Raw genomic sequence first — 13,647 nt, 5'->3', positions numbered from 1 at the left:
GCTGGAACCAGAGGTATGGTGGCCATTTACTGGGGTGCATGCTGTAAATAGCCTCCTCAACTCTGGTTTGGAGGATGTCTTTTCTGGGATCAGACACGATCTTCATGGATTGCTCTGAGATGTAATTTGAGCCACATCTCTCTCAGTTTTGGGGTGTGGGATGAGAAGGAGCAGCAGACAGAGCAATTGTTGGGATTACATCCTTCCACCAGGCAGAACAGACATTTGCTGTGCCCATCAATTCCAGGCATAAGACTGTCACACAATGGGCAGCATTTAAACCTTGTGGGTTTAGAGTCTGCATGCCAATGACTGGTGTGATGTGTCTTGACCTGCTGTGGAGGGTGGGTGGGGGGACATACAGGGGGTGGACAAGGGGGCTCCTCTGCTCCTTCTTTTTTTGTGTAGAACATCCAAGGAAAAGTAATGAATAAATGAGTAATAAGAAATTGATGAGCGATTTCTTCACAAAAAGGTTAAGTTTGAAGTTCAAGGAACAGCAGCAGGTTGGACAGTACAGGTTGCCTCTCATTGTCACAGATGCTAAGTGGTAACTGAAGGAGGGTTGCAGCTACTCTGACCTTTAGGCCCTCACACTGAAGCAAGAGTAGCCATAGGGCTCCTAATGGACACTGCCATTCAAAATGACTTCGCTCTCACGCCCAGGAGGCACAGTATGGAATCCATACTGACACATACTTGAAGAAGCAGCTCAGATACCAGGGTGATGGGCATAGAATGGAAACCTAGACAGAGAGAAGCAGGATTGCCTCCAGCTGCCATAGTTTTTTTGGAGGTTCTGTCAGTTGCTTTTTCATCTATCAGATAAAAGATCTCTAAGGAGGGAAATAATAAAACCTCAAGACAACTCAAATAAATAAATACATACATACAATCAAGAGAGGCCATGAAATAAAAAGGAATGCTGGTGGGATTAGAGCAGCCAAGGAAAGGAGAGGCTGGCCCTCCAACCCGGCCCCGTCCATCACTGCCCCACTTGAGGCTTGGCAGCATACTCACGTTCCCACAGTAGCCAATCTATTACTGCTTGGAATAAATTTCCCAGCCGCCGCCTCCTCCTTTTTCTCTCTCTCTCTCTCTCTTTCAGTCCTCAGGGGTCCTGTTTGGCAGCCTACAGATCCCCCTCCTCTGCTGTGAATGTCTAGCAATCAGCCAATCTGATGCAAAAAGCATTACCCCCTTCTTCATGGGAAAGAGAGAAACCTGACTCCATGCTGAGACATTTCCTCTAGGGTTCTGTCAGTCTCTCTCTCAAGCCCCCCTCTGCCTCTCTCCCTCTCTCTTTTTCAGAAGCTACCTCCAGCACAGAGAGTGCTATTCCTTCCGGAAAGGGTTGTGTGTGTTCATGGAAATTTTACTTGGACCAAGAACAGGCCTTATTTATTTTTCCTTTGTTCTCCATTTCCCCTTTCAGGGTTTAAACAAAACCCTGACAATGTAATCCCAGCCGCACTATTATGTAATTTCACTTATTTATTACTTTTGGAAAGAAATACAGTAGGAAGAGCTCATTGGTATCTTATCTTGAAATGTCCCAGGCTGGCACTAGAATGACAAATGAAGGCTCGGTTAGAGCGTCATGGGCTCCGCAGACCTAGTCTTGCTCTGGTTTGCAGGCATTTCTTATTGACAAGGCCCCTGCTAACCAAGCCTTTGGGTTGCAGTGCCATACCCCTAGAAATAAGGTCCCTATTGAGCAGATCTCCAGTGGCTGGTCCACACTGGTGATAAACATATGGTATCCTGAAAAGGGGCAGTTTTCCAGTATGAAAAAAACAAGCCTAACACACTTAACTCAAAAAGAAAAGGAATACTTGTGGCACCTTAGAGACTAACAAATTTATCTGAGCATAAGCTTTCGTGAGCTACAGCTCATTTCATCGGATGCATTCAGTGGAAAATACAGTGAGGAGATTTATATACATAGAGAACATGAAACAATGGGTGTTACCATACACACTGTAACGAGAGTGATCACTTAAGATGAGCTATTACCAGCAGGAGAGCGGGGGGGGGGGGGGGAGGAGGGGGAGTGGAGAAAACCTTTTGTACTATTTTCGACGTCTCCGACTCAAGGAATATTTCCAACACACCTCTGAACAACATACTAACCCACAGAGACCTTCCTACCAAGACTGCAAAAAGAAGGATTCTGGGTGCACTCCTCCTGAAGGTTGAAACAACAGACTGGACTTCTACATAGAGTGCTTCCGCCGACGTGCACGGGCTGAAATTGTGGAAAAGCAGCATCACTTGCCCCATAACCTCAACCATGCAGAACACAATGCCATCCACAGCCTCAGAAACAACTCTGACATCATAATCAAAAAGGCTGACAAAGGAGGTGCTGTCGTCATCATGAATAGGTCGGAATATGAACAAGGGGCTGCTCGGCAGCTCTCCAACACCACTTTCTACAAGCCATTACCCTCTGATCCCATTGAGGGTTACCAAAAGAAACTACAGCACTTGCTCAAGAAACTCCCTGAAAAAGCACAAGAACAAATCCGCACAGACACACCCCTGGAACCCCAACCTGGGGTATTCTATCTGCTACCCAAGATCCATAAACCTGGAAATCCTGGACGCCCATCATCTCAGGCATTGGCACCCTGATAGCAGGATTGTCTAGCTACGTAGACTCCCTCCTCAGGCCCTACGCTACCAGCACTCCCAGCTACCTTCGAGACACCACTGACTTCCTGAGGAAATGACCATCCATCGGTGATCTTCCTGAAAGCACCATCCTGGCCACTATGGATGTAGAAGCCCCCTACACCAACATTCCACACAAAGATGGACTACAAGCTGTCAGGAACAGTATCCCCGATAATGTCACGGCAAACCTGGTGGCTGAACTTTGTGACTTTGTCCTCACCCATAACTATTTCACATTTGGGGACAATGTATACCTTCAAATCAGCGGCACTGCTATGGGTACCCGCATGGCCCCACAGTATGCCAACATTTTTATGGCTGACTTAGAACAACGCTTCCTCAGCTTTCGTCCCCTAATGCCCCTACTCTACTTGCACTACATTGATGACAACTTCATCATCTGGACCCATAGAAAAGAAGCCCTTGAGGAATTCCACCATGATTTCAACAATTTCCATCCCACCATCAACCTCAGCCTGGACCAGTCCACACAAGAGATCCACTTCCTGGACACTACGGTGCTAATAAGCGATAGTCACATAAACACCACCCTATACCGGAAACCTACTGACCGCTATTCCTACCTACATGCCACCAGCTTTCATCCAGACCACACCACACGATCTGTTGTCTACAGCCAAGCTCTACGATACACCCGCATTTGCTCCAACCCCTCAGACAGAGACAAACTCCTACAAGATCTCTATCAAGCATTCTTACAACTACAATACTCACCTTCTGAAGTGAAGAAACAGATCGACAGAGCCAGGAGAGTACCCAGAAGTCACCTACTACAGGACAGGCCCAACAAAGAAAATAACAGAACGCCACTAGCCATCACCTTCAGCCCCCAACTAAAACTTCTCCAATGCATCATCAAGGATCTACAACCTATCCTGAAGGACGACCCATCACTCTCACAGATCTTGAGAGACAGGCCAGTCCTTGCTTACAGACAGCCCCCCAACCTGAAACAAATACTCACCAGCAACCACACAACAGAACCACTAACCCAGGAACCTATCCTTGCAACAAAGCCCGTTGCCAACTGTGTCCACATATCTATTCAGGGGACACCATCATAGGGCCTAATCACATCAGCCACACTATCAGAAGCTCGTTCACCTTCACATCTACCAATGTGATATATGCCATCATGTGCCAGCAATGCCCCTCTGCCATGTACATTGGCCAAACTGGACAGTCTCTATGTAAAAGAATAAATGGACACAAATCAGACGTCAAGAATTATAACATTCAAAAACCAGTCGGAGAACACTTCAATCTCTCTGGTCACTCGATTACAGACCTAAAAGTGGCAATTCTTCAATAAAAATCTTCAAAAACAGACTCCAATGAGAGACTGCTGAATTGGAATTAATTTGCAAACTGGATACAATTAACTTAGGCTTGAATAGAGACTGGGAGTGGTCATTACACAAAGTAAAACTATTTCCCCCCCCCCGCCCCCGTTCCTCAGATGTTCTTGTCAACTGCTGGAAATGGCCCACCTTGATTATCACTACAAAAGTCCCCCCCCCCCCCACTCTCCTGCTGGTAATAGCTCACCTTACCTGATCACTCTCGTTACAGTGTGTATGGTAACACCCATTGTTTCATGTTCTCTATGTATATAAATCTCCCCACTGTATTTTCCACTGAATGCATCCGATGAAGTGAGCTGTAGCTCACCAAAGCTTAAGCTCAAATAAACATTGGTTAGTCTCTAAGGTGCCACAAGTACTCCTTTTCTTTTTGCAAATACAGACTAACACAGCTGCTACTCTGACACTTAACTCAGAAGCATATTTTGTGGAGTGCCCTATAAACATTCCTCCAAATAAGCAGGATCCTGTTTTTTAGTTAGTGAAATCCACCCACCTCTACCAAGTTGACTGGTCCCAAAATCCAGATTGGAGAGGAATTAGTGCAATTGGTGTTACAACTTCATGCTCCTTTTCTCCTAAAACCAAACCCACACGTCCCTAGCACCAGTGCTCCTGGAGAGGTGAAGGACATCTTGCTAAACTCTAAAGTCTGCTGTGCCAATGCAGAGTGAGAGACCAGCTCGAGACTCCAGGACAATGTCACCGGAGTAATTTTGCCCCACCCAAAAGCACTTTCAGGGGAATCAGGAGCTTTAGAAACCTTCTCTTCCTGAGCCAAGCATCAAAAGCCAGCTCAGTCTCCATACAGGGCTGGGCTTCATTTCTCTTCTCCCTAAGCCTTGCCCCAGAGAACCCCTTGCTCCCTGAGGGATTTGAATCATGGACTTTCCCTGCATGGGATGAAACTCACTCTAGTCCAAAATTCTGAATTTTCTATACTGAGTCCTGGACCAGTGCGAGGAGGAAGGAAAAAGAGAGGCACTGCCAGACCAAGGAACCAATGAGAGTTTGTGATCTCTCACAAAGCACCAAAGCTACAAACTAACCCAACACAGCTGAAAAACACAGAGGCCAGCTTTCATTCTCAGTACTATATGTGTAGCTAGCCCTGATGGACTGGAGCTATTGGACCTTTACAGTTCTATATTTCTGATGACCGGCTTGGTTCCTCCCTCTCCCCCCCCACCCCCCATCAGCTTTTAAATGCTGTAAACACGTTCATCTCTAACTCCAGCCATTTGTGAGATCTCAGCTACTGAAGACCGAGCGGAAATGAAGTGAAGGAAGAAGAAAACCAAACCCAAGAGGGTAACGAAGTGTGTGTGCGCACGCAAGTTTGTACAACTGCTGACTGATAACGGCCTGACATCCTTGGAAACTGAAGTCTCCTCTCTATAACACCAGTAGAGCACAAGCAGTGCAATCTGCATTCACATTGCCTAGCTAGTGTGCCTTGTCCTATGCTGGGTGGCCACCTGCAGGGGTAAGAAGGTAATTCTGCTTGCCTGGCTCATCCTCTGCTGCCATGGCCCATGTGGGAGTTCCCCGCCAACTAGTTGTAATGGTGATATTTGTGATGTGGACTCCTGTTCACTGGGAACACGACTGAAATTTCCCCCAGTCATTTCATACAGGCCACTGAGCAAATCTGAGAACTTTCAGACACTACCTGTGTGGTTTGCTGTGTTGGTCCCAGAATATGAGAGACACAAGGTGAGTGAGGGCCAGTAAAAGATATTCTGTGTCACTGACTTAGATTCTACCAGAGAAAGAGATGACTCTAAAGTCTGCTGTATCATGAAGGTAAACTGCCTAGGGAGGTTGTGGAATCTCCATCATTGGAGATTTTTAAGAGCAGGTTGGACAAACACCTGTCAGGGATGGTCTAGATAATACTTAGCCCTGCCCTGAGTGCAGGGAACTGGACTAGATGACCTCTCAAGGTCCCTTCCAGTTCTACGATTCTATGAACTGCCAAGGCAGGAAACACTCTGATGGGCCAGCAACTGCTTTCAGGATGGTGAACTTATTCGTACCCTGGCCTTGGACTAGCAATCAGAATTTTTAAGATAGCCACTCTTGCATCCCCCCACAATTGGAGCCCAAATCTGGCCTATGGCAACCTCCCTCTGCTAGGGGTAAGAAGGGAATTTAGTCTCTATATATCCTATCCCAAGCTTCATCCCGCCCTGCTATTACATACACACAGCTCCAACAATGGAGCCTCCCACCCCGTCCATCCCTAGTCCCCAGAATACTTTGCAGCACAGCACGCCTGAGCTAGGATAGGAGTCCTGGGCGTGCTCTGCTGCAGAGACAGATAGGAATACAAGCACAGCTTCCTCATCACTGAGCAATAATTTCCTGTGCTGGATGGAAGCTATCTCCAGCACTTACAGGAAATTAGAAGACTGTTCCATAGCACAACTGCACTATGAATTATTCAGAAGGCTGTTAAATTATGCAGAAGCAATCCCATCATTCCCCGGGCCATGCTGAATACAGGTGCCGTCACCCATAGCTCCAGAAGCTGCTGTTAGACAAGGATTCAAGACCACACTTCTGCGTATGGATTGTATGTATCTGAGCATCCACAGACAAATCTACAGTCATGCAGCAAACAGCAGGAGGATGACAGAGGTGGGAAACTTCTCCCCAGCCCCAAAATGCTCAGAGAATCTCAATATTAACCCCTGGGGTTTAGGGAGCAGATAGTGTCTCCTTGGAGCCAGGTGTGATGGCGTCTCTTTTTCTTATCTGCACACCTGCACTAAGCAGTAGGGGAGCTAGCAGGAGGTCCCAGTTCGTTTGGCCCTGGCGCAGGGAGAATGAAAGGAGGAGGCAGTTGGAACATGAAGGGGTTGGCTGGACATATTCATATTGGAGGCAATGGAGAGGCAGAGCAGCATGCGGAAAGAGTAGGGAGGACGGTCTGAAGGCAGGAGGTGTGTCTTCTACCCCCCTCCCTGCAGCAAACCCCCACCTTACAGAAATGCATACATCCTGGGGAAATGTTGGGCAGGGACAAGGAAATGTTCTCTCAAGCAATAGGGTCATTAAATAACCAAGCATGATCCACAATGTTCCCTTCAAGGCACACAGGTATCAAGGCTTATCCTAAAAGGGAAGGATTAGATGCCTGACACCCACAATGTTTTCATTCTTTCCCATTGTGAGCTCCTTGAGGGCAGGATGTGGGTTTCTTCTTACTCTGTACAGCACCAAGCACACTGTCATTACCACAAATGCTATGCTCAGCCTCCCTCCAAAGAGCTGCCCTTGTTGGAAACCAAACTCCCAGAGGATCCAAGACTCCTCCACCCCAAAACACTCAGTCTCTATGAACTACTTCCTCTCACCTGCTGCCCAGCTGGATGCCTCACTGGTGGTGGCTGTGGGAGAGAAACAGAAAGCACTGCCCTAACCCTCTCTCCTGCCTCTGAACAATGCAGCATAACTTCAGCTCCTCTCTCAAAGGGAGTGGCATCCAAAAGGGGGTCTCCTTTTCATTCTTCTCTCTCAGGCCTGCTGTCTCTCTCGCTTGCAGCTCAATTCCAATAGCTTTAATGCCACAACAAGGTACCAGAATGTGGCTAGAGTCAACACAACAAGTGTCTGTGTATAGATCACAGGTTTCACAGAAGCAAGAGGGTTTCTGAAGCATGACTAATTTGCATTTTTTCCTCTATGCATCTCAAGTTTGCTTGCTGAGGTTTACAAAACTGCCATTATGAAAAGAAAAAGTCTACTTAAAGTTACACCACAGCCCCAAATACATTCAGGGTTCTGATTCCAACCCCACTAGTCCTGGCCTATCCTGTAGGGATTTACATAATTAGAAAAAATAGCACTGATGGGGAAGCCAATATGATTTGGTGATAGGTGAGGGGAGGGCGGGACGGGGGGGCTGGAATCTTGATCTGGCAGAACAGTTCAGAATCAACACAGCAGCACCAATCATGCAGGTGTCTTCTGGGCCACTGATGAAACCATTCATGAGGAAGCAGTCAAGACCAGGGAGTTCTATTCCTCACTCTGCTACCAACACTACGTGGGAGAGACTTTAGGCAAGTCACTACCTCTCTGTGCCTCAGTTTCCTCTGTTGTAAAATAGGGATAACACAGCTGTCTCACAGGACTTATTTCCCTTAATTAATCAGAGGGAGGTGAGTATCTTAGTTAATGAGGCTAAATCAGTTAATGCTTGTAAAGCCCTTTGAGATCATGAGGTGAAACTTGCCAGAGAAGTGCTAAATATTGTGATGATTATTACAAAGGACACCTGGGTGCTTCCCCAGTCACCTCTGCCCCCTGGACAGTCACCCCTCCCCACATCCAACCAAAGCTAGTAAGACAAGCGCTGTCCTTCCAGGCTGGGGGCTGCTGCAGAAAGAAGGAAGGTGCTCAAATACTACAATGATGGGTACCAGAGAAAATCCTAGACAGACAGACAGACAGACAGACACAGGGCTGGGTACTCCTTAGCCCAGAGCCAGCCAAGGAAGCAAGCAACTGATTAATTGGGCTCCCCATACTGCTGAGCACAGGAGGTGAGTGTCTTTGTGTGCAGAGTCAGCTGCCTCAGCAGGAAGTCCTGCATCAGTGGCTGATCCCACCCTGGGTTGGGGTGGCTGCTTAGTGCATTACCCAGATGCAACAAACCCCTCCCCACCCACAGGGAAACTGATTTCCTCTGCTTGCCCAAGGCTATATGCTTCAGTGGGGAGACATCAAAGGAAAAGCCAGGACTAGAGTGCTGTGCCTCCTCCTGGGGGGGTACTCAATTGGGCAAGTGTCTGGGCAAAATTATCCCCTTTGCTTCAGGGCTGGGGAGGGGGCATTGCAGCCAAAGAGGCACCTGTTGCTCTCAGGAAAGGCTTGAGGGAAACAAAGGGTTAGCATTGCAAAGTGGTATCAGGGAGTCTGATGAGATCCGTGGAGTCAAGGTCCTGCTTCCTGAGAGCTGCAGCCAGAGTCCGATGGGAGGGGAGGGGCAGAAATCCAGTTCTATCTTCTCAGGGAGTGTATCACTACACCACAATTCCAATACAAACCCATCTCCTTCTGCCATAGGGAGGGGGGCCGTCACAGCTCTGTCAACCACTGCTCTTCTGGTCCTGGGCCGCTACACAGCTCTGTCAACGCACCACAATCCTGCCCTCCAGCAACCACTGCTCTTCTGGTCCTGGGCCGCTACACAGCTCTTCCAATGCACCACAATCCTGCCCTCCAGCAACCACTGCTCTTCTGGTCCTGGGCCGCTACACAGCTCTGCCAATGCACCACAATCCTGCCCTCCAGCAACCACTGCTCTTCTAGTCTTGGGCCGCTACACAGCTCTGCCAATGCACCACAATCCCGGCCTGCAGCACCTCCTCCTACAGGCACTCTCACGCTGCTCTCTGTCAATGCACCACAACCCTAACCTGGAAGGCTGCCCGTGGTTCCTGTGTAACCCCTCCCTGCCGTTCTGTCAGTGTTCCTCAGCACTGCCTGCTGGTCCCATCCTGAAGGGGACTCCTTCCCCACCCCACGCTGAACGGTTCTGTCAGTGCTACCAGCCTCCAAAGTGAATGCAAGATGGAAAACATTTAGCACACACCTGCATAGCTAGCTGCATTGCACCCCTTCCCCACCACCTGCACATTCCCTGACTTCAGATTAACCCTCTCATTGCTAGATGCACCCTGCTGAGCCTCCAGCCATCCGGAGACTGCACCCTGTGAGCAGGATGAATAGTGCCAGGGATGGGCTAAGGGGCCAGCCAAGCTAGGGGTGGAGAGGGGCTCGCCTATCTCCCCTCCATGCAGTGACCTCAGGAAGCTCGAAATGTAGACAGGCCCTTTGAGGTACCTGGACTGATTCAGAGAAATGACCCAGGTTCCTGCGCCAGTTGGTAACTCCCTATCTTCCCCTCCGCTTCCTGCCCTGGAGTTAATGTCAGCTGTACCAGTCTTCTTCAGCACTACCTCCTCCTCCTCCTCCAGCCACATCCCTTTCTGATTGGGTCATAGATTCCAACAATGTACAAAGGGCTCATTTCAGAGCAAATAACCCTATCTCCAATCTAACCAGTCCTGGTGAATGCTGGCACGAGCTCCCTCACCCTGCCCACCACCACCACACTCCCCTCCCTCCCTCCCTCCCTCTGCTCTGATGTGGGGGAGAAGACAGACATCATTTGGGGAGGGGAGAAGGGAAGGTGCATTTATCTTAAAGCGGGTATTCTCAGAATAGCAAGAAATCCAGGCACAGGGTGCTGAGAACCTTGACCCAATGCAGAGTTTATTGCCTGGCTAACAAATTAATGCAGGAGTGGGAGAGAGAAAGAGAGAGTGTGTACCCGTGTGTGCTTCACACACTGCCTATGCACAACTACACCTTTATACGCAATCGTGAACACGTGCCGTACGCTCAGCCACACAGAGACACCACATGGGCTTGCAGACTTAAACTGTACATACAAATGCACACCCTGAACATGAAGACACACAGTAAATGCATGCATTATTGGACACTCCCAGTCTTTGCCCATACATACCTGCCCCAGGCCCACAATACACACCCAGACATGCACAAAGGCACAATGCATGCACCCACTACACAAACAGGCACAAGTGCTCACAAAGACACAATACCACACATGCACAATGAACTCAACCTCACATGTACACTGTCCGCACAAGTGACCAGCCCAGTCACACTCACCCATGCACACCTGGCTAGTAATAGGTGTCCACTGACTCTGCAGCCGCAGGGAAGATTCAGTTCCACAGGGATCTTCAGCAGAAGTGCCATAAAGTTGGTGTAGTTTTCAAAGTCCTGTGCAGGGCACGAGGGCCCCTATTTTAAAACTCCTGGCAGACCCCAAATGACTGTGGGCCTGCCCTGACACACAGCCCGCCCCCCCTCCCCAGTTTAGACCAACTCTTCTTGATTGCATTGCTCAGAAAGTCTGTTCATACAGCACAGGGAACTATTTCTTCTTCCAACCTTACTGACGTTTGCTGTGAGGAAGAGGCCATGGCTCAGCTTTGAAACTGCAGCCAAAATGGCTCAAAGTGTTCCGGACAGCAGACTTGGGCAGGCTTCAAGAGCATCATGGACCAAAGTCACTGTGTGTCTCCAGACACGTCAGAGGCAGCAGCTCGGTCACCACATTAGGAGCCGGCCTTCAGGCATTCATCTGCCCCCTCCTCACAACCCCAGGTCAGGATCTTTCACCTCTGTTGACGATGGGCATTCTGTCTCCAGAAGGGTCTCTTGTACATCCAAAGGATTAACACCCATCTATGCAGGTACAGCAGAGCATCCTTGCAGGAGGGAACCTCACACCTGCAGCTGATTTCCTGTCACTACTGCAGAACCATCTCAGGGTGGAGAGGCAGGACCAAAGACTGGAGCAGGAGTTCTGTGATGCCCAGCCGTTAGACTCAAGGTTTCATTCTCTGTCCGTTGTTTATAAGGACAGGGTCTACTTCAGTGCCTAAAGGATGTTTGTAAGGATGTAAAGGAGGGGAAAATCAAGGGATTCCCAGAAACAGACCCAGAGGACTGCTTTTGTCCAATCCATGGTTTAAAAACATGTCCCCCACACTCACTATTTTCTGTTTCAGGAGTGGGGACTCTGGAGGTGCGCTCTTGAGTGAGGTTTCCGTTGCCTTGAGCTCCCCTCACAGGCTGTGGTTCTCAGCTGGCTTGAGCTCTAATTTTGGGTCCTAGGTTACCTTGAGCTCTGCTCTTAGAAGCTGGTAGTGACTCAAGCTCCATCCACAGGGAATTACAAGTGATTTTTCTTGGGGGATGGGAGAGGTGCTCAGAATTGACTCAAGCACCAGGTTTGAGGGAGGGACCCAGATAACACGAATTCTTGTCTTGGGTGGGGAGGGGATGGGAGTGGGAGTTCCAGCTAAGGTGACTTCAGCTCCATTACTGGGGGTGCGGGTTTGTGATGACTCAAGCTCTGCAGGCCAGGGTGGGAGTCTGTGGCAACTGGAGATCTGCTCGCATGACTGGGTGGTTCCTGGTGATTCAAGCGGTGCTCCTCGCGGCAGTAGTAGTGGATGTTTGGGGTGATTTGAATTCACGCTCTGGTGGTGGGGTTTGCTGGTGACCGGAGTGCCATTCTCTGAAGGGGTGTCTCAGTGACCAAAGCTTTGCCCTTTTGGGGGTCAGTTTTCCGGCTGACCCAAGCTCTGCTCACAAGGGTGAGATCCTGGTAACCTGAGTTCTGCTCTGGGAGATGTGGAAGGACTTTCTGGTGACCCAAGTTCTGCTCTCGAGCGTTGTCACCAGACATCCCTTGATAAAAACACAGGCTGACAGAGCTCAGTACTGTCTCCATCCCTCCTGCTTTGCCTCTCTTTCTGTCTCTCTCTCATCTCTGCGAGCTGTCTAAGCAGGTCTGCAGCTGCAGCACACACTCTGCCCCCCCCATCACCTTTGTCACGCTTGTGTGGAGAAACAGATCTCGCGATGGCAAAATTGCACACACACACACACACACACACTGCTTTAGAACAAATATAGAGATATTTATAGCTAACAACTCCCTAGGCATTACCAGCAGCCCTACAGAATTGGGGAGGGACGCAGAGCCCACGTCCCTTTGTGCCCAGCCCTTGATGGGGGATTATATCAATCTGACATGGGGACTGAAGGGAGACGATGTCTGATTATCTGTATTTTATATTCCTTCCCAGCCCCCGTGCAGATACTCCTTTTCCTCCCTATAGAATGCTGCAGGGCTGGCACACATGCACAGTCAGTACCCTCCTGGCACGGAGAGCGCGGGCAGCAGATGGGCCTCCTGCTGCAATGCCGGGGTTGCAGGCTCCCCTCCTCGCTTGGTGTGGCTCAGGCTGTGTTTTGCGGGGGTGGCAGAGAGATGACTAGGGGGAGTTGTGACATATTCTTCTGCCTCCCCAGGACCGACACTTTGTTGTGTGGGAAGCTGGGATGATCGGGTGTTTGAAGGGGAAGCATCTCTGTCCCTGGCAGCCTATATAAGACATTATCACCGTACATTCTTGCAGACACAGGTTGCTTTGCGTCTATGGATGCTTGGGGGGGGGGGGGGGTAAGGGGGAGCTGAGATTTCCTCCTTCCCCTTGCAGAAGCTACAGCTGTTCTTGGGGTAGGGGCTGTAGGCCACACACATAAAGGGAAAGAAAATGAGACTCATAGGGGAGCCAGAGGGATTTTAAAACCCTCCCCTCCACCCTGCGACTCCTGCAGGGGTAGTGAGGAGGGAGCAGGGATGCTGAAAGGAGGAGCTGGCCCAATTTGGACAGAGAGGAGGCCAGTAACCTCTCAGCCCCCATGTGAACAAACAACGTCCCGGCCCCTTTCCCCCTGCTCTAAATTGCTCATTTTTTCAAGATCAGCCCTTTAAACTTTCCCCCCCAGCTCCTGGCAACACATACACACACGTGGGGGGGGGGGGGAGGAAGGGGCAGATTGGGGGTGGGTACGGGGGCCAGAGGGGATGCAGGAGGTCAGGAGGAGAGAGGGGGAAGGGGGAAAGGAGGGATGAGAGGAGCAGGGAAGAGGGTAAGGAGGGAAGGGATGACAGAGGGGG

General features: G+C 49.6%; 1 protein-coding gene across 4 annotated transcripts in view; it reads right to left on the bottom strand.

The window, feature by feature from the left end:
• Positions 1-13,647, bottom strand: part of MGAT3 (beta-1,4-mannosyl-glycoprotein 4-beta-N-acetylglucosaminyltransferase) — a 36,202-nt gene that overhangs the window by 22,175 nt on the left and 380 nt on the right. Inside the window, exon 1 of one of the 4 annotated variants that reach the window (XM_037881972.2) lies at positions 10,786-10,976. The exons of 1 other annotated variant lie outside the window; for it this stretch is intronic. In XM_037881972.2, coding sequence (XP_037737900.1) covers positions 10,786-10,865 — 80 coding nt within the window. In that variant the 5' untranslated portion in view covers positions 10,866-10,976. Of the gene's footprint in view, positions 1-7,426; positions 8,137-10,775; positions 10,977-13,647 lie in introns of those variants that run through there. 2 more of the 4 variants (XM_037882016.2, XM_027822564.3) reach the window with 2 other exon arrangements.

Source organism: Chelonia mydas, chromosome 1 (genome assembly GCF_015237465.2).
Source record: "Chelonia mydas isolate rCheMyd1 chromosome 1, rCheMyd1.pri.v2, whole genome shotgun sequence".
NCBI lineage: Eukaryota > Metazoa > Chordata > Testudines > Cheloniidae > Chelonia > Chelonia mydas.
Note: the sequence above shows the minus strand (reverse complement) of the source record. Positions and strands in the feature narration are given on the sequence as shown.